The 21,767-nt window shown below is 44.8% G+C and overlaps 1 protein-coding gene across 1 annotated transcript in view; it reads right to left on the minus strand.

Annotated features, from left to right (window-relative positions):
• The window catches only part of LOC118310447 (complement component C8 beta chain-like), a 52,542-nt gene that overhangs the window by 14,963 nt on the left and 15,812 nt on the right, over nt 1-21,767 (minus strand). Inside the window, exons 3-9 of the mRNA XM_035633378.2 lie at nt 16,304-16,930; nt 10,411-10,550; nt 7,062-7,160; nt 5,031-5,162; nt 3,482-3,601; nt 3,003-3,041; nt 672-737 (exon numbers count right to left, since the gene is read on the minus strand). Of these exons, the coding sequence (XP_035489271.2) occupies nt 672-737; nt 3,003-3,041; nt 3,482-3,601; nt 5,031-5,162; nt 7,062-7,160; nt 10,411-10,550; nt 16,304-16,373 (666 nt within the window). The 5' untranslated portion in view covers nt 16,374-16,930. The remainder of the gene's footprint in view (nt 1-671; nt 738-3,002; nt 3,042-3,481; nt 3,602-5,030; nt 5,163-7,061; nt 7,161-10,410; nt 10,551-16,303; nt 16,931-21,767) is intronic.

Below are 21,767 nucleotides of genomic sequence, written 5' to 3' on the forward strand. Positions count from 1 at the left end.
AATGGTCTAAAATCAAAAGGTCAAAGTGTTGGATGTATAAAAGGGGCCTGGTACACAGACTATGGGTACAATACCCAGACTAACCAGCCTTGACCTTGACTGTGCTAATGCTGGTTACGATGCAACCTTTTAATTAAACATTAAGATGCTGCCTTTTGATTTTGAGCATCTTTAAAGTTATAAACCATGACTTTTGAAAAAAAACACTAATTATGGTCTGCGATTGTTTAGCAATAACCACTTAGTGTATTTAATCCATTAATTATCTCTATATACAGTATAATTAATTGTTAATCCTGTGCTAGATTCAAATTGCCTTCAGATTCTAATTTATCGTGTTATTTTTTCACTAATATCAGCGTGTGTTCACTTTTCCCAACCCCACACCAGAGCTGTGTATGGTTACAGATACAACTGCTGCTGCACATCAAAAGTATTCCACTGACAAAAAAAGGGGCTTCTTTTATTATAATGAAGCTACAGGAGACAGCCACATCAAAAAAGAAACCTCAGTTTGATCTACTTCTGAATCCCCCACCAAAAAACTAAATCTGCTCTTTGTAACTTCTTTTTTAAAGGCTGCCGTGAAAGTGTTAGTAATGTTACCATTATCATCTATCACAGGGTATCAAGAGGGAGGAAGAAAAGAGGGGCAATGCTTGTCTTTGTACCTGATAAACGCTCTCCTCTGACTGGGGGCCGCGGAGGGGTTCGTGTCCAGCCTCAAACACTATGTACTACAGAACAGAAGTAGTGGGCAAGGCGTAGAGGTGCAGAGAATAATGAGATGAGAAGACACAGAGAGAGAGAGAGAGAGAGAGAGAGAGAGACAGAGAGAGAGAGAGAGAGGGAGAGGTCGGCAGATAAAAGAGAGGGATGGTGGGGGGTGATACATGATGAGAATAAATGGAAGCACGGGGGAGTGGGGATGACGTCCAGTGAGGAATTAAATGAGAAACCGAATATCAGGGGTGTGAAAATGGGTCATATGAAAGAGGGATGGGGAGATGGAGAGAGAAAAAGAAAAAGAGTGAGGTGGGAAGAGGAAAGAGCACAAGTATAATAGGTCAGGCAGTAGTTCAAGGCAATGTGGAGGTCCTATAGCTAGAGGTCTGTCTTCAAGAGGGAAGACAGACCCGGATGTCTTTGGCTCGAGATCCACGACTGAAGTCTCATAAGGTCCTCAAATCCGTCATCAATCTCCTCTCAGGTTGATATAAATGCACTTATGGATCTCTAAGTTAAGGAATAGTTTGAAATTTTGGGACATACACTTGGCCTTCTCGCTTTCGATGAGAGGATTGTGACCTCTTCTCGTATGTGTACGGCCATTATTTGGACCGGAAACGTGGAAATCGCTAGATGGCTCCGTCAGACGTCGGTTGGATTCATCTAAAGAGCTCACCACAGCTGTTTTCAGACATGAACTCATTTTCCTTTCACATACGACGAACGCAGCCCGAGACACGCCTGTTTTTTTGGTCTCCTTTTTTTAGTGTTAACATTGCATGCAATTTGTGCTGTAGAATGAAGATAAAATTAAAAGTACTGTGATGAGATTGTTTGAGGGTCTGGTTTAGGGTTGTAAATTGGTTTGAAAGGGGTTAGAAATAGTATGACTCTGAAATTAGATCAATAAAATGAATTAAAAAAAGAGAAAAGCTGCGTTCACACCAACAGGAAAACTTTCAGAATATTATGCGGCGTCTGGGTAGAGCAGCCGGAGTCGGGGCGATGACTCTGCTGTGGAAGGCAAAGTTTTTCTTTACGCTCATCAACACGCCCACTCGCTCGCTGTGAATCCTTTTTCTGAGATTTTCCTGCTGTATTCTCACATGGGCTCACTCAGAAAAATTTACGGAAAGTTTACAAGGGGGCCGTCAGCAAGAGTTCCGGAAAATGTCCGGAGCAACATTTGCAGATGTTTGCGTTCTCACTTACAGCCCCTTCGGGAAAAGTTCAGGAAAATGTACCGGACTTCAGTGCATGTCTGAAAGCATCTTTAATCAAAGATGAAGATAGATGAATCCGTACACTTCTGAAGGCTTTCAGGGGGTTATTGTACCAGACTATTTCTTGGCAGCAGACTCCAGCCAGTGAATAACGAAAGTCACTGGTCCGAACCAAGAGATAGTCACACACGTAACCTCCCCAAGAACAAATTGTCGTGTGTTTTTTTGTACATATTAAACAAGAGAGATTTAATGTATTGGTTTGCGACCTATTTAATGTGCTAGTGGATGGATTTTGTCCCCTTTGAATAGAGCCAGGCTAGCTGTTCTTCTCTGAATCCATCTACAAGTTTAACATGACGACATAAGAGAGGTCATCCGATCTAACTCAAGTGCTTCTACCAAAATGTCAAATTATTCCTTTTTTCAAGACTCTGGCAAGTCTCTGGAGTTTTGTCAACCAACATCAACATAAACTGGAAAAAAACTGCAAATGGGATGACTTTATGAAACGCACACTTCAAGCTAGAGCGAAGAACAGAAGTGATCTGGGAGGTGGTTGGATGTACTGCTGAACATATGCATTCAGAGTAAGAGTTAGTGTTGTCTGTATTCAGTGTGAGCAAACACAGAGGAGAAAACAAAACAAAAAATCATGTTCAGCCAAATAAATGCACAGGGCAAAAAAGAGAGGGGGTAACAACCAGTCCGGGGTGGGTGGGGGGGCATATATCTTTGAAAGAAATCAGAACATTGACACAGATCAACTTAAAAAAGTATGGTTTTACAACACCGCACTGGCAAATGGGAGTTGAATGGTTGAACAAAACTGTCCACTAGGATGGTCTACTGTGTATTACTGGAATGGCAGTATATCATGAATCATTAATTCAAGCAGATCAGCGGCTGGAGAACATATTTGAATTGCGAGATTAATTGTCTTTCTCTATCCGAAGCTTTGAGAGTTTAAAAACAGCGCCAGTGAAGCTCGAAAAAAAGCGTTGAAGTCGGCAGCGATTGGCTCCCTGATCTGTGTGTTCATGGACCTACCTGGTAAACTGGATCATCCACCTCGTCCTCCAGGATGGTCTGTGGGGGTTTGGGACAAGAGGGCAGACGACACATTTTGTTTTGTCATCGGTAATCCTGAGAATTCATAGTCTCATTAGGTAATAAATGGCAAACATTCTTAGTCTGTCTCCCCCTGCAACCAAGCATAATTAGAGAATGACAGCGCGTTGAGTTTTGACGAAAGCGGCAAATTTGCTGTATCAATAAACACACTGACGCATATATTTCCTGTCACACGCATCACATCCAAACGTGTCGCACCTCCTTTCTGTTTAGATATTCAGCACAGAAATCAGTGGGGCAGACAAACACAGTTGACTTCAGGGGAAGCTTGAAAGTGTTAAGATTTTTATGTTGTGTGAATGCATTGCTGGCTGAGTTGCAATGTGCGATCTCGCCTCCTAATGGGAAATGAAAGTGAGAAAAGAAAAAAAATGGACTCCCAGTAAGTGTCCTACCTGGTAAACCGCCTGCTCACACTGCTTATCCTTCTGAGCCTTCTTCTCCATCTCCTCCCTCTGCTTAATGTCATAGATGAGAGTGAAGAGGTCGCGCAGGTCGATGATGAGAGGCTCCGCCTGGATGGGTGAAGTGGACAGAGAGGGAAGAGGAAGATTAGGAAAAAATTAAGAAATTGACTTTAAGACCCCTTGACAGGGAATGGGGGAGGAATGGATATATAGCAAGACAATGCAGCAGAGCAAAGAGCAGTGTGGAGCAGTGTTGGGGAGGGTGTAGATATGTAGGGAGAGGAAGATGGAAAAATGCAGCAAAAGATTTTTTTCCCCACATTTTCAGAAAATGATCTCAAAACTTTTAGGTATAAAAATCCCTAATAATTAAACCTCAAACAGGTTAGTAAGAGGAGACATATTTTTCCTCGGTGATTAATGTATATTAAAATATGTTTTTACATTATAAAATACCAAATATAATCTTTTCTCATCAATTCCTGCTTTTTTTTTAATCATTGACAAGAGTGCCAGGAATTTGTTTTCCCCCCTAACCTTACCCCACCCATGGATGGAGGCATATGTTTTCCTCTTTGAATTATATCTTCTTCCCTCCAATAGTCAAAAGTACCGGGCTTCCCAGGTTTAAATCTTTTTTCAAAAGTAATGAATATGGTTGACCTTTAAGTATGGTATGTATTTAATCTGGGTGTTTTTTTTATTTTTGAGTCAGTCAACTCACTTGGAATAACAGATCATGTAAATGCAGAACAAGTAAAGTGTGGCTGTTTGCTGTCTGCTGTCTGAGCACAGCAGGGAGTGGAGGATCATTGTCTCCTGGTCTCCTAAGTTTAGTAGAAATTAGTGGTGACAAGCATGTTAGTATTGGCATTGTTTGATCAGAACAATAAAGATGTTGTTAGAACTCAGAGCACACACATTTCAATTTTATATGTAACTGAACTGACCTACTGTATACTATGCATTCAAACCGCAGCAAATTCTTTACTTTTAATTTTTTCAAACTATTTTTTCTTCATACCACAATTTGTGTATTCCACACATTTTTCCACTAGAGTTCCTCAGTCAAGTTTGAAAATCTGTAGATTTGACACTTGAGGCTTAACATTTAAGTCAGTCTTCAGAAAATGAGAATTTGACTCCCTCAAGACTTGACGTGAGACTTGGAAGACAAAAAAACAACCCGGTGAAGTCTCAGATTTGAACCAAAAGAAGTTTTTTCACAGTGCCAGGCGGGCCTTGCATAGCCACACAGCTTGAATATTTAATTGCTCTGCGTATAGATTACACATTCTCCATCTCAGCCATGTCAAAACTACTATTAATTTAACACAGCTTTAAAGGGACAATGTTAAAATCCTGTGCCATTTAACACGCAGCATTGAGAGATTTAAAATGACTTGCATCGTAACATGCAATCCGGCGGTTTGGTCTTGTGTCCTTATTCGGTGCTGCCCACAGGATATGAGGTTTGACTTGAACGTGCCGCCCGAGACTTTAAATCAGCCCCCCAGCGGAATGGAAAAGTACTCACCGACTGTGCAGTCTTGATGGCCACAAACCTGTGGTGGCCCTCCTTCCCGCAGACATAGCCAAAGGCCCGGTGGTCCCTGGTGTCCTTGGCGATGTAGCTGATCTCGTGGACCGAGTGGTAATGCAGGAGCACCTGGAAGTGTTCACACAGGAAAGACCATGTGGGCCAGGTGAAATATGATCACATATTTCTTTTTATTCTAAAAAAGAAAACATGTCTTGTTTCATTTGACAGTCTGCATTTTCATATGATGTTTTACAAGGAGCGCTGTACACTGTGTTGGCAGTAAAAGTAGGTCAAGCCTACTTAAAACATCTTTGCATATTGTTGAGCCAAACACAACCAGCTGACACTGTGTAAGTCTAAAAGTCTCTGACAGCGAGGGGGGAGATTCAAGGATGTTCTAATTTCTATTACGCAATACGTTTTAGATAATATTAACTACTATATATTACACATTTTAACTATGACTATAAAAATGGTTCTCTGTCATCTAGAATGAGCATCAAATAACATGCAATTTTTGTTTAATTGGGTGTCTTTTGTTCTTTATGCGATATGAGCAGGATTTGAGACGCTGTGATCTTTCATCAAGAAAACATCGTTATTAGCAGGCGAGGGACAAACACAGCTCTGAAACACCAGGCAAAAAAAAGAGGAAAGGAACCAAAAAGCTCACGAAACCTAACCACACGCTAATATACACACGCAGATTAATTAGGCTGTCACTCAAGCACACCTACCTGCTGCTCCTCTGTTAGCAGGGATAAGCCCAGGGTGCTGGGGAGGAGCTTTTATTTGAATATTAGCCGATACTCAGATGCGAGCGACGTCCCAGATTAATGTAAAGTACAAAACTAATATGACTAGTCTACTTGATCCAGCCGAGAATCGTGTCAGCTTTGCATAAAGTATTTCCATCTAAACGCTTGCTGACTCTGCCTGCGCCGGAGTGATCCCCATTTCCGCCATAATCGCTCAAGAGGGATATTTAGTGTGGAGTTTTATTTGCTGCCAGTAATCAGTAAATAAAATGAAGAGCATTAGGGGGCACGATTTCCGAAACAACAAATGAGCTTGTCAAAAGCTAGTGGGCGGGTTGGCGGTGGTGGGAGGCTTAATGTTCTCTTTCATTACAGGCGAAAGTCACGCCACTATCACCACCAGTCACATTCAGAGGAGACATTATCAAGGATGGGTGTCTTTTGGGGGAATAAAGTGTTTGGGTGGGGGTCGGGACACGGGACAAGCGCCGTTGCGTAATTATCAGTTTAGCCCTAACGACAGCTGAGGTGGAGCCGCGGCGTAATTAGCGATAGCGGCAATGATCATTAAGGGGTGCAACTGAGTGCTAATTATCGGGTAGCGCTGATGAGCGGAGAGGGCCCATCTAGCCAACGCTACGCCCCAGGATGGAAGAGCTGAGGCCCTCGATCATCCCGTAATGGAACAGCAGGCCTCCGAGTCCGCCAGGGGGATGGAAGCCAGGACGGAGACGGAAAACAGCCTGTCTCCCAACATCACCGGAACATCATTAGCACGCAGGCAGGGCATGAGTGATCTCAAGTAGGTCCGGCGGCATACCCCTGATCTTACGAGGGTATACAGTACATTCAAGCCGTTTACTCGGAATCAGATATCAAATGCGAGACTAATAATGCCAGGTTAAATCTTTATGAGCTAAAGGGCAAAATGTCCTGCGGGGAGAATCTTATTCCTTATTTTTGCATTGGTATTTGAGGGGAAGAATTTAGATTTTTGCAAATGTACCGATGGAAATGACAAATTCTTACTTGAGCGCAACCTTGTGAATCACCCCACTGTTGTGCAGGTATTGCCATGGTACAAACATGTCAACCGTGCCAGCCAGGCTTACTCAAGATGGCAGCCATGGCAGCCGTTGTGAACTGAACTGTGCAAGTGTCTGCCCTCTGGATGTCCCATATACCATAGGTTCACAGGATAGCAGCTGGCAGTGGCCGTACAGTGCATCCCTGCCACGGCGGGCTCACTCACTGACATGCTACTCACCCCTGATCTTTCACAGTAGATCTTGATCCCGCCGAACGAGACCGTCAAGAAGACCCTCTGCTTGTGCTCCCCTTTGGAACGTGCCGAGGACGCCATCCCCTGCGGGAGATTAAAGGGGAACGACGTGAGGAGATGAAAAGGGGTACGAGCTCAGCATTAAAGACCCCGTGAGCCGTCTTCCCTCCCGACTCAGGTGAGGGTGACACTAGGAGATGGGTGAGCGGGGTGATGGGCAGATTCGGGAGGAAGATTGGGGGGAGGGGGGTAGGGTGGCAGGAGTTACATAAGGTGTGATAGGACAGAATGTTCTTTCATGTGCTTCTCTTTAAGCTTCACTCTCGCAGGAATTCAAACGTCACCTTGTGCAGCGAGTCTTGTTATTATTTCCCTGGCATCTTCTTTTCCCCTCTTTCTCTTTCCTTGAAGTAGCTCTCCTGCACTTCGACGTGACACAACAATGAGGTGAGATGTGCTGACGGGATTGGATCGCGCCGCTGACCGACCGGTTCGCTGTTCACATTTAGTGCTGACTAAAACAGCCCATCCGGCCTTTGAAGTATGTTTTTCCCATGGTTCTCCCTTTTAACTTTTTATTCTCGAGTCTAATAAAGAAACACAATTAACATCTCCAACGTTGTCCCATTTAATGCGACCTGTGTGTTTCAGAGAACAAAGCCCATGACCGAAGAGAGAAGATAGAAGATGGAAAAACAGAGGAGATAAAAGGAGAAGAAAGACCTGCCTGCTGTGCTGAATCTCTGACAAAACTACAATTCCTGGCACTGCTTGACCTCTTTTGTACATCAGCTAACCTCCACCTCTGCCTGTTTTTTTGTCAATGCCGAGTTTATTATATGATATAACTAACCATTACAAGTTGTTTCTGCAGGGTTATAGAGAAGAGAAAAATATCCATCTAAACAAACATAAATGTATTTTAATATGAGAAAAGGAGGAGATGAAGGAATGTATGGAATGTAAAGAGGGGATGAGTGAATAGAGGATAAAGAGCAGAGCAAGCAACGGCAAAGAGATGAACTAAGTGAGAAACAGGCGGGCGGGCGGAAGAGTCGATGGATGTTGTCAATCAGCCATCGGCTTCTCCATTTGGTGGATTAGTCCTCGAGGCAGCGAGAGGCAGCTCAATAGAAACCCCGTCCCCTCCTCTATCCCCTGTCCAGATAATACCAAGTCTGTATCGACCGCTCCATTGACTGTAACTGGCCGGGTGCCGGTGACTATACCGGAGTCATGCGGAGGGCACTGCCGAGACGTCAGATAAAGGCGGCGAAAAAGCTGTTTTATTGAACATATCGCATCGAATGCATGGCGACGAGAGGCTTCGTCTTCTGGCTTATACTGCTCTTGTCATAGGACCTCCCACACATTTAAGCTGCAGCAAAATCTGTTACTTGAAAATCAATGCATAGGTTCTCTTTCGGAGAAAGATTTATCCCTTCGCCACCTACTGCAAAGACGCTTATGTGCTTTTTTTCCTGCAACAAGGGAGAGTGATAAGTATTCCTTGCCTTTTACCGTGGTACCACTGAAACCATTCAAGATGATAAATAATACATTTTGCACACATGCTGCAATGAGCATTGGGCTGTAAAATAATAAGTGCAAAAGTGAATGATACACTTGTTGTCTGTCTATCTTGCTTAATACTTACAGCAGTAACCTAACCCACCATTACTTTCAAGACCAAGGCTATTTCAGAAATTATTTTTGGGGGGTGTGGGTTACCTAAAATTTTATCAAAAAGTCCCATTCATGATACTTTTCTCTCTGGTCCTGGATGCTACATCATCAGGGTTCTACTCAAAGTTACAGATGTTTACTCTCCTCTACAGTCATTCTCATTATCTGACAGTGTTACTCTCACACAAACACATAGTCCTCATTCAAAAATCCTTATCCCATGCACTGTTAAATGTGAAACATAATGTTGGAAAGTTCAAACTAAATCTAACCTTCAACAATTAAACAGGGTTGTAGTAATTTTACCATCTCACGGACGCCATAGCTAGAAATGAGGAGCCTGCTTTTCTCACTGATATCAACCCACTGTTGTGAAAATTACAAAAGATGGTGAATCTACAATGTTAAAACTGTAAAGGGCACATGTGCAAGGCTCTACGGTAACACGGGCGGTGAAGCTTTGGGTACAGTGATTTTACAGAACATTTGAGTACACATACTTAAATAAATCAAGAGCTCCCAGTCCAGACCTCCGCCAATAGCAAAAAAAAAAGTCTTATCACCTGTTACCATGCATGTGACCTATCTTTGAAAAAAGATTTTCATGCAAATCCGTCCATAACTTTTTGAGTCATCCTGCTACCAAACAAACAGACAGACAGACAGACAGACAGACAGACAGAACCAATCACATAATGCCTCCATGGTGGAGGTAATGAGCTAATCATCAGCCGTTTCTTCCACAATCACCAGACATTTTTTCCCCAGCCGTGGCACTTAGTGTGGGACTGAATGTGACCTAATTTACTTGCGACATTCACTCAAACATTATCTGGGTCACAGTATCACAGTTTGCATATGTGGTACAAGTATGGACTTTGTTGTAAAAATAGAAGACTGTGACTGACATGGGAAGACATACGAGAGAGAGAGAGAGAGAGAGAGAGAGAGTGGGGGGGGTTATAATGTTCTTGTAGTCATAGGCTAAAAAGTGAGAATAAGACTTTAATGGGATAGTTCAGTGATTTTGAAGTGGGGTTGTATGAGTTACTTATGCATAGTTAATATGTTATCTTATGGAGATGGTGATCAGCGATGTCATTTAACGGAGTTGGAGGAGAAGTGGAAGTCGGAGTCCCACTGTTGCAGAGGGGACCACCATTTTTAAACCCCTTTTTCGGTGGTCCCCTTTGCAACAGTGAGACTGAACTATCCCTTTAAGTGTCTCAGAATAGGAAAACAGTTTGCCCCCAAGGTCAATACAGAGCTTTATGAATACATGCGGAGAGCTTTGAGCAACACTAGGAAATATAGCAGCCAATTATATAGCGGGGGGGGGGGGGGGGCGACGACGACAAAGAAGCTACCATTTTGCGCTAGATATAAAAACAACCTTACAGTTGCTTTTCTACATAACAAAGAGCTCCAGAATAATATGGCTGGACTTTTTTGTTTTTCCTTCAGGTCACTTCTTTAAAGAGCTCCAGTGAGTCATATACAGAATATGACAGTTCCCATGACTCATTCAACAGACAATAAAGTCATGCCCGAGCATGCTTTTTCAAAATCTGTCTGAGGTGAATGAAGAGGCTCAATGATGTCCCCCTCACACACACACACGCACACACACACACGTGCAAATTTGCACCTTCAGCTTCATCATGGAGTCCTGGCACAGCTTGTCCCCGCGCGCCGCTGTCACCTCATCAATCCCGATCAGCTTGGCCTTGTACCGCACGCCATCTCCACGGAAACGCTTAATAAGCCCCGCCTCAGTGCGGTCCTGACCTGCGGCGTGAGAGAGAGAGAGAGAGAGAGAGAGAGAGAGAGAGCAAAAATGAGGTGGGAGAGAAAATGAAAGAGTTATTACAGGAAACAAGGATGTGCGAGATCAATCGAATCCCAGAACGCAAGTGTGTGTGTGTGTGTGTGTGTGTGTGTTGTGCAACAGTATAAATATTTATAGAATAGAACATTTAGAATGAATAGCAAATTATCCGCCGCAAGCAAAGACTGATAGAACATTGAACATGAAATTGAAAACCAATGGACTAAAATAGACAACAACTGGAACACTTTGGCCACTTCACCATCACCTATTGCGGGGCATTGTGAGCCATTCACACACAGAGCGAGGGTGAAAGGTTACGGGGTGTTTGAGTGGGGGGGGGGGTTCACCCATGCTCACAGTCCCCAAGGGTCCTATTGGCGGTGGCAAACCAGCTTGAATGGCCGCTATTGAGAGGAATCATCTCGGTCCAGCGCTCACGCACAATCCACCAGGCCCCTTCCTGTGTGATGGATGTTGGGCGGTGGCAGGGAGGTGATGTGAGCTCGGGGAGCGTTTGCAAGTGTGTGTGTGGATGGCCTCGGGCATTACATTGTCATCCCCTCCCTTTTTTCGCTCCCATCCCAGCTGCTGATTATACTGTCTGTCAGTCTCCATAGCTGCCCTGACACCACCTTGACACTGACACCTTTCTCATTTTGCCTCGGTGCTGCTCGCCGTCGTCCTGTTTTGATTTTGTCGGCTGCGATGCCTTGAGCGTGTGCACGATGTATAGACCATCCAGCCATCGTCTGTGCAGCGTTTCACCGCTTCAACACTTCAAGAGATAGCAGGATTTCAAATCAAGGTCACCAGCACCTTGGAGAATTTTAACAGTTTTTTCGGCCCACGGTCGCTCAATTCTAGGTCATGAGAACACACAGCGCATCAGTTAACGGCACATTTAAGTGGCTGGTTAAGCTGTGCATGACAAAAAGACGCGGTTTAATGTCCCTAACAGAGACCGTCAAGACTGTACTCAAAAGACCATAATAACTTATTCTACCCAGAAACACGCAGTATTGCCATCCATACTAAATCCACCCCAACCCAAATGGAATTTTTTCTTTTCATCCTTGCAATTACCAAGGAAAGGAAATTTAAATAAAAAGGAAAATTGGAAAATTTGGAAATCGAGCAAATTAAATGGCTTGTGCAAATGGAGTGAGAGAAAAAAAATGTCCTGGTTCTAATGCAAGCGCTTGTCTTTGCTATGCACACCCTCTCACTAATTCATGAGGGCAGAATTCTCTAAAAGAGGGGGAGGGGGGCTTGACGAGGCTAAAGTCATTAAAGTCTCAGAGCAAGTGAATGTCAAATCTGGGTCTGATTCCGACTTGTTTTCCTGCCAGAGGATAACGAGTCCTATAGACCGCACGTTGTGCCTCCGAACAGCAACCAGCCATGCACACAGCAACCGTGCGGAGAAATGAACATTCAGACTTTGACGACGCACTCAATAAAAAAGACTTACTGTTTTTCATGTCGTCTTTGACATACAGTGCATACTGTACTTTTTTGTGGCAGTGCTGTACATGACGGAGACACAAGGAGGGGGACTCCTCTCATAATTACTGATGTGCTTGTTTCAAACCACCTCTCATACACTGACTGCGGTCTATTCATGCAGTATTACGCGTTGCATCCTGAATTTAACTGACTCGCACACTCTGTAATGTAATGTAAAATGCATGCTGCTCCAGTTGCATTTTAAACACAATCGGTCCAAATTCAGTGCCGCTCTCTCGGATGAGCTTCAACCAGATGTTCTGTGCCATTTGTTTCCTTACATACAGCATGCGTTTTCCCCTAATAACACTTCAGGAGAGATTTAGAGGTTTAAGCACAGATACTCCAAAAAAAAAAAAAAAGGAGGCCTTGCATACTGAATGAGAGGCTTGACACAGCGGCATAACTCGTACACTACGTGCTCTGGGTTCAGATCGAGGCAAGCGAGTATGCTGTGAAAAAAAAACAAAGAGCTGCGGGGCATGCTGTTTCATGTTGTTACACACTGTACGCAAGGAGAGGAAGGAGGGAGAAGGTGATAATGTGTGTGTATGTGTGTGTGTGTGTGTGTGTGTGTGTGTAGGGGATGACACATTTCTTTGGCTTTCTGGATTTACAATTACCCAAGGTTGAGTGGCCCTCACTATATTTCTGGCCCATAAGCCTGATGCTCTTAATTAGTTTGACAGAGGGTTGCCGAAAGTACTGTCTGCTGTTGGTCTGCATCTAAAAGTATCTTACACGTCGCACAACACGCCATTTGGGAGCCCTGGCAGTCTTGGGCGCATATACGCCCTTTGTGTTAGACTCTTGGTTGCATCTCTCACCTACTAATTTTGAACCCCCGTTTCACTAATAAACACTATTAAAAGCCAAAAATAAGATCAAAGTCCTCAGAAATGGAGCTGGGTATTTACCAATCAGGATGTCAGAGGGTTTTCGAAAAACAAACGCCACGATCCCCCACCTGACACAGGCCTTGCACCAGGACCATGGAGAGAACAATTACTGTTAGCACTGCTCCATACTGTTTCAGGGCTTGCCACTGATCACAGTGCTGCATCCTGCTCCCTGCCACACAAGAATGGGGACAGCGAGGGGACAGATGGCAACAGATGGAGAGTCAGAAAGTGCCCCTCCAGATATAAGGGACTTGGCAACAAGAAACTTTTTGTTGGGGATCCGGCATCGGGGCAGCTTAACCTTTGAACCTTTCCGAGTGGGTATCTGTGTCTTCTCCTTGTGTCTTCCCTGTCTGACAGTATAGGACACACATGCCATCCATGCCATACCTTCACCTACATGCGATGTAAAATATTAACAACTATTTTATGTGCCTCTGAACAGGACATTTGACGACCCAGAAAATGAAAAATCTAGGTGCGTCCTATCAGTGCAGGGGACTGACGACTTTAAGCAGTCATTAAGAGAAGGGGCGTACGAGGAAGGCAAATCTGTCCCCGCCATCTGTCTCCCTCAAGTGCACAAAATACTCACTTCACGAGCCTCAGCAAACACACACAGACACACATTCACATGCACGTGTTCCCTTGTCTGGACCACAGATCAAACCTCCTCCGCCCAACTTTGGCAGTAAACACAGGGCCGAGGTTTTGGTTAAATTGCGCATCGTTGAAAGCAGTTACACAGTTAATGAGAGGTAATGTGCACTTCAATGTGTCAATGTGGCGGAAAGACCATTGACTTACTGCAGAGTCTTGTGCAGGTATTGAAGTGCGCTGGATGGCGATGGGGGGGGGGGGGGGGGGGGGGGGGGGGGGTCTTGTTGCTTAGGCAGGAGCTCCATCATGTTATCATCCCATTGACGGAGAGTCAGATGAAACAATTGCATAAGCACACCAGCAAATTATTTGCTCAAATATGGAAAATAATGTTTCCAAATCTCTCTGTCTCTTTCCTTCTGCCTTCTCTCTCTCTCAATGTCTCGCTGTCCTCCGTTCCTCGTCTCTCTTTTTGAAAGGAATAGGTTGGGTTTTTTTCATGCACAGATTACAGCAGGAGAGCAACAGTTGCTATGGAGATGGAGTAAAGTCACGCATTTAAAGCAATTCTTTCGATTGGCAGAGGGGACTTCTGGCTTCCGACGAGTTCGCTGCAGTGACATTTGATGTTACCAAATATGACTTGCCTATCAATGTGTCAATAATAAAACAGAGCACAGGGTGATGCGTCAGGTAAAGGGGGAAGACGGTAGACAATGCCATGTTACACTGCGGCTAAGTGACAGTTTACATGCTTTATTGTTCCGTAACTATATTTAAATATTGCCACTTAATGCAAATTATTGCCACTGTAATATTTGTCTCTTAACTGTGATAGATGTCCTTGATAAATGTCCGTAATATTATTGTACTCTAGTACTTCTTTGTAAAGTTGAGTTGGCTCTAAGAAAAAACATTCATTACTGGTAATGAGGTCTGCACTTTGTTATCAAGTATATGACAATAAATCTCCCCTCTTGACTCTTGAAGTGTGAGTGGGCAGGCGGGTGAATGGATGGGTCATGTGACCAATGGAGGCTTTAAGAGCGGGAGGCCACTTTTCGTTTCTCATTTCCAATGTTTCTCTTAACCATGGCTGTGAATCATCCGTAATCTTAACCCACATTTATTATCGTAACCATGATGACGCACCATCTACCTACCTCGAGATGTGCACATTTACCTTGGCTAATCTATTGTAGCTGTACGTCAAAACCATAACATTAGGGTTGTTGCTGGTTAAAGCACATTCACTTCTACACGTGTTAAATTATCGCTTTGACATTTTGGGAAATAAGATCATTAGCTCCAGAGTAATGGCACCAGTTGGCTTAGCTCCAGTATGTAGCTCGCCATTTATTTTCCCCTTCTTGTATGTTCTGAATACCGAAGAAGCCAAAAAATAATATAGTTTATTAATATCTATTAATAATTTAATAGAAAATTAAAATGAAACATTGCTGTTCATTTGCGACCAGATTTGAAAGATGTTCATCAGTAGGAGGGGGTGGGCTTGTACATGAGTGTTGTTGCCAGGGTAGGAGAGTATGAAGAGGCAGATTTACATGTTGTTATTTTAGGGATTTGTTGACGAGCATAAAAATATAAAATAACAGCAGCCTTATCCTCTAAATCGTTTCAATATTGTTTGCTGCCTCCCACCCATTTGAATATAAACAGAACTTTATCTTAATATATATCATCAACCCGATCCTTGGTGGTGTCCTTCACCTGTCCCCAGCCTGCTCATATCCACCACCGGCGCTGAGCTGCCTGACACCCTGCATTGCATTTATGTTGCCCCGATTTCCATTTATATGGGTCTAAATAGCATATCCGCCGATTGTGACAATGGGCCCTGCAGCACATGTGATTAACATGGTTAAGTCAGGGGCTGATAGTCAGGGGCTGATAGCCCACGCCGATACCCCCTCCGATGAGCCGCAGAGCCACGTGCGTAAAAGCCCCCCTTCGCTCCGCTCTCTCCCCCTTCCATTTAACTCGAATCGATGGGCGCTCCTCCAGCGCGGCCATTTATCTGAGCGAGCTGACAAAGCCGGCGAAACAGCCACAGTGGACCTGGCCCGTGGCCTCGTTACAGCCAGCCCGCAGAAGTCAGATTTACTGGACTAGCTGGAGTGGCTTTATTCATGGACGGAGGAAGAGGAGAGGAAGGGCAAACAAAAAAGCGTCCCCTTCTCACACACTTTCTTGCCTCTCCCTGTGATTTTCACTCTTACCGCCTCTCTCTCTCTCTCTTTTCTTTCCTCCACTCAGCCAATTCAGTCCCATTTCACTTCTCCCAGTGAACGTTTCAGAGAATGACTTGTCCTATTACATCACTTATGCTGTTCATCAAAGCAACAGGGTGTGAATTACCCTGTACGTGACACCTAAATCATGGCAGTACCAAACCCTGGGGCTACACGGAATAGCTATTACTACATCTGGATCCCTGGGATGAGACAGGGAGCCTCTCGGCCTGCTTGCCCGAGTGAAGCTTTTCTCCATGTATGCACCGCTGCCACATTATTTAGCTCCATCCAAACATGAGTTAAAGTTATGTTTAAAGCCGCCATCTTGCCATTTCGTCTCTCTTTTCTCCATGTTTCTTGTTGCCTGAGTATCAGGGTTTTCTCAATCAACCAAATCATACATACATATAGGAGCCAGAATTATTCGGCGAGTAAAATCTCACGTACCTTTGATCCTCCTGGACTCCCTTCGCTGGCTGGTTTTGACACCCAGCTGGAGCTCGGCCTCTGCTGACATCCTCCACTGCTGAGTCCCTTGTCCTGCTCACAGCAGATGCACCATGGGTTAGCAGCACACTAGCTAATCCCCCTCGCTTCCAGTGTCCAATTCCCCCCCCCCAGTTCCTTCCGTCTTTCTCACAGTCGCTCTTTGGTGGAGAAAATCTCCTTCACATCCATGGTGAGGTGTCTGGTTCTCCTCAGCAAATGAAGGTCCAGCATTGATACCTATGCTCCACTGTCACTGTGGGCCCATGGTGTCTGAATGTCGATCAACACCACGTGAAAAAGACGACCGAAACTCGAGCCGCCTGACCCTCTCGAGTGCAGCCTCAGCTCAAATTTGACATCTTCTGGAGTGTGTCTGAGTTCTCTCCGTGAAGGTCAAGTATCACATGGTCCACTGTTGATCTTTTCTGAGGTCCCACCTACTGCTCGGGTGTAATTCCCTCCCCGGGGGAGGCTGCAGCATTGATTGAATCAAATATTGTTCTTCAAAGTGGGTCTGTTGTGGATATTATTCTTCGGTCCTTCAGATGTAGTCCGACAGCCCATCACAGTCACTTGCTCTGAGCACTGCGGGACGAGGAGACAGGGAGAACAGTTAATGTTATAACCTGGAGGTGGTTAGATATTAAAATGACAAACACATCCCCCCCTTGATCACTCATTACAACATTAATTTAACACACAAATTGGCAGGCACCAATTTAAAAAAATCAACAAAGAGGCTATTGTCTCTTCTGGATCATCAATCCTTAATGAGGGCGCAGGAAAACGCTCGCTGTTCTGCGCCCACCCTTGAAGGAGACCTGTGGCGAAGTATTCGAATGCTCTGGTTTTATCTACTGCTTGTGAGTAAATCTAGCACATTAGAGCATGACTGGCGGTTCTGTGCATGCAAGGCAAGTTTTTTCCCGAAGATGGATCGTTAATCCTCCCTGCTCAGATCAGCAGCACAAGAGGAGGGGGAAGCAGCAGAGGGCGGCGAATGACGGGCTGTTTCAAAGCAAACTGTGGTGGGAAATCCTGGCACCGCCGTCGATAAACTAGACCCCCAAACATTGTGCTTTAATGCCCTTGAATCATCTACTGCTAACACGGGGGCCATGCCAAGCTGGCACAGTGGCTGGCACTGCTTCTGTTGGCATGGTGACGGGCCATTGTTGGAGGAAGAGGCCTTCAGCCGAACCCTGGCCTGGAAAGAGCTGCTGCACATCGAGCACCGGGCACATATTATCCTCTGTGACATTGTGTGACATTGTGAGTGTCTGTAATGAGAGTGTCATCTTTCAATGAATTTTAAAGAATCCTTTTTGAAGTCCCCTTATTATCATACAATACAAATACAATACAATTGGGTTCTGAATTATTCCAAAATTATACAAAAAATAAATAAATCGTGAAACGTTTAAAGATGAGGCTGTATATTAGTCCGCAAAAATTACAACAACAATGATAGTAGGGCTAATAATAATAATAATGATAATAGTAAAATAAAACAAACCAGTGTGAAATATCACTCTCCAACAGACTGGCTAGACCGAATGCTTTTTTTTCACCAGTTTGTGTGTGTGTGTGTGTGTGTGTGTTTGTATATGTACGTATAAAACAAACAGATTTATGAATTAGTCTCTCTACAGTGACAGTATATACGGTAGCTGCCTCCTCTTTCTCCTGCAGTCCCAACACAAATTTCTTTTTTCCGACTGGTCACCTCATCGCCACCTGCTCTCCTTGTGCATGGCCGTCTAGACCATGTGTCGCCCATCATGTGAGTTTATGAGGCAGATAATGTCACCGAGGTCCAGGCAAAGGGGCGACCGCCCCAATAAGTATGTCTCAGACACAGACCCAGGGTGTCCGTGACGGTAGAGGTATTTTCCATGTCACAAAGAACCGTATCAGAATGTAATTTTCATTACCAGCGAGGGAGATATGCCTCATTGTAGAGCGATTTAATGTGATGTATGGGTGCTTTTCAAAACCAATGCTATCTAGGTCACTCAGACTCCCCAATCTGCTCCGTGTTTTAACAACTCCCAGTGTCTCTCATGATTTGGGTCAGAGTTAAAGAGCATCACTCGTTTCTCTAGCTACTCTCATCCTTTAGCGGATGTCAAAACCCCTCGACAAAAGCTGCCCTTCATTTATTAATTTGTTCATTTTAGTGCCACCTTTCTCAAGTGCAAAGGAAAACTTCCTCAAGGGAAGTCAATTTCATTTCCGCTTGCATTTCTTTATTTCCCTCCATCAATCTGCTGCTCTCTTTGTCTTTGTACTGCCTGTCTGCCTGAATTTCACAATTCATCTCCGGAGATGTTTGGTTCCTGCTTGTGTCTTTACACCGCAACCGGATTATTGAACAAAAACAGGCACGCTGAGAGAAAACCTGATGTATGACAACTCTTGTCTTCCTTAACATTAAGCACATCAATCATGCGAGCCATTGATTTTCGGAGGGGAGTTTGAGTGTATACCTTTGCGAGGTGATCAAGACCCCGTAGGCAACATGCAGGAACATATATCTTGTCAACATGCTTCGGTGCACTGTGAGGGGGATGTGATCAGAATCCCTATCTTGAAGGTAAACCGTGTTGTTTTGATTTCTTTGTCATAAAGCCGACTGTAACCTTCAGTGAGTTGAAGTACAGGTCAATGAAAAGACTACCGGTCACATTATGAATTAGTATGTAGATCAAAAATAACATAGTGTTGTTTCCGCTTTCAGTTATTCATGACTATGTAATTAACACATTGACAACACAGATAGGCATTTGCTTGCAGTGATAAATTGTTTCAAATGAAATAAAAACTATAATTTAGATCTCTAATTTATGTTGCAAAGAGACAAAGGGGTTGTAATTTCCAACAATTATGTCGAGTTCTAGCTCTCTGATCAGATTTTCAAATCATGTTTACGGTCTGAGAGATATAATAGGCAATCACTGAACACGCACGCATGTTCAAATCAGGTTGGTCTTTGCGCTTCTCCTGAGCTCCTGCGTTCCAGTAAGTAATGTTCCCTCCCGAGACTGGTCTTTAATAGACTACACAATCAACCTCATATTGGGAGACGAGCCTCCTGCATCTCGCCGCCGACGAGCACCAAAGGTTGAACGGCCATCTATCAGCGGATGCGGCCAATTAAACCTCCATTCACTCCGGTCCCGGCGGGAGGCGCAGTCTGTGCTCTCCAGCTTGCGCGTGGCTGCGGAGGAGCGGGGAGGCCCCCCATCCCACGGACCCTCTGGGTCTCTCCCTGGCACAAGGCTGGCATGGCCTGGGGGGCAGGTGGAAGGCGTGTTCGACAGACCGGCTTTGGCACCTCGCGCTGGTTATCTTTGTTACAAAATGCCCCCACGGCTTATGTAGTGGGACGTGACTGTCACAACGCGGCCCAGCAGAGCTCCTCTAAACAGCCCTGCTGTGTTACCTTGTGTCACCTATGGCACCGGGCACCGACCAGCCACTTGCTATATCCTCTCTTTCATTTGTGTTGTAGTGAAATGCTTTATTTTTTCAGGGTTGGACTTTTTTTTTATCCCATTCTCCATCAGCCCTTATCAAAGCCGTGCAATCGGAAAACGGTTGTCTTGCGTGGCCTTACAAGTGGCTGATAGCCCTTGAATCTAAGATAAGGTTAATTTGCTTTTGTTGGACTAATTAGATTCCTGACTAGAACGTGGTTGACTGGCATGTGGGTCTTTGGGGATAATGCTGTAATCTATTAACACTTCTGACCATATGATTCAGTGGGTTAATCATGGCACACACAGCCGAGGCAGGCTAAATACAATGGCAAGAGAGATACGGGAAATGTGCACAGGGACGTTTTCGAAAATAAATGTTAAAATGAACAAGCAGGTATTGTGTTAACCTTGTTCATCATCTTAGTTCAGCGTGCTAACATTTGCTACTTCGCACTGAATAGAAAGTACAGTTGAGAATAATCAGGATGACATTAGAGAGGATCACCATTGTGGAGACCTGTAGGATCAGTTTCATCTTTGAATGAAAAAGAATGTCATTACATAAATTCACGGCAAATCCTTTTTACATGAACTGCTGAGATATTCATTTGGACCAAAGTGGTGGCCACGGACCGGCTGGTGTGGCGGAAAAACCTAAGGATTTTAGGGGGAACAAGGCAGATGACAGAGGATGCCCCGATGAGAGTCAGAGATGAAACTGAGCAAAATAACACCATTTCCTTTAGCAAGTGCGAATATGAAAAGCATTAACATAAACTAGACACAGAAGAAATGGGGACAGCTACCCGATATCAGCAAAGCGCTACGACCTATTCCTTTTGGTTTCTGCGAGGATTTGTTTGAGGCCGAACTGAAATATGGCCATCCGAAAGAAGAGAGGAGCCTCTCCTTTCTTCCCCTCCTTCCCGCTGCCTTTCCCGACCTTCCAGGGGGAACTGATAGCCTCGGACCTCAGGCTGTTCAGCCACGGCCCATTAGTTCACCTCATTCTGACAAGATGGAGGGCCTCTGATGATGGAACAGTCAAGTGTGCAAGCGGGGAGGGAGGAGGACGAAAATACATACCAAAAGAGGATGAAAAAAAAGAAATTCAGTTTGGGCATTTGAAGCACTCTCATTTACTTTCGGAGGGGAGAGAGTTGCCTCATTGCTTCGGGTTCAGCAGCTACAGCTGGTAAAACTAAATAAGCGTTGCCACACAGTTGCTTTGCTGTGCAGATTTATGTCAGTAAAGGCCTCTGAGCTGTGCGCTCAGTTAGGCGTGGCCCATGCGCGGCCGGGCACGGGGGGCGGGCGAGGAGCTGCCCCGTGAATTGCTCCTACATCATCTTTTTTTTTAACCAGCTCGGCTGCAGGATAGCTGGGCCCTGTTTGGATGGAGGAAGTGAGAATGTGTGTGTGTGTGTGTGTGTGTGTGTGTGTGTGTGGGGGGGGGGGGGGGATGTCTCTGAAAGTCTGAGATACATGACATAAATGAACAAACATGCCCGCGTTAGCGCAGAAGAGTCTCGAGATGCAAATATTAATGGGGTTTATTTTGGAAGTTTGCATTTCTGAAGCTGCTTCTGCGTCTCTGACAGACACATCCAGGCTAATGAAGTGTCACTAGCTCCCTATGGTAAGGGTAAACAATAGCACGAAAAAACAAGACGGGCTACATTTCTCCTTTATATTCATCCCGTTCCACCTACCACACGACATGGCAGGTCTGGAAAAACCGGCGTGAGACCGCTCGCCCCCCCTCTCAGAGCAGCCAATTGGTGGATCTTCCTCTCCGAAAAACACCTCCTCTGATGCGACTCTGTGGCGTCCCCGACGAGCCTTTCAATTCGCTGCTGATCTGGTTCGTGTCTCGGTGTCTAAACGGTTGAAACAGGCTATCTGCCATGTCGGTGGGAGGGCGAACTGGGCAGGCTCCA

The sequence above is a fragment of the Scophthalmus maximus genome, chromosome 5, assembly GCF_022379125.1.
Source record: "Scophthalmus maximus strain ysfricsl-2021 chromosome 5, ASM2237912v1, whole genome shotgun sequence".
Lineage (NCBI taxonomy): Eukaryota > Metazoa > Chordata > Actinopteri > Pleuronectiformes > Scophthalmidae > Scophthalmus > Scophthalmus maximus.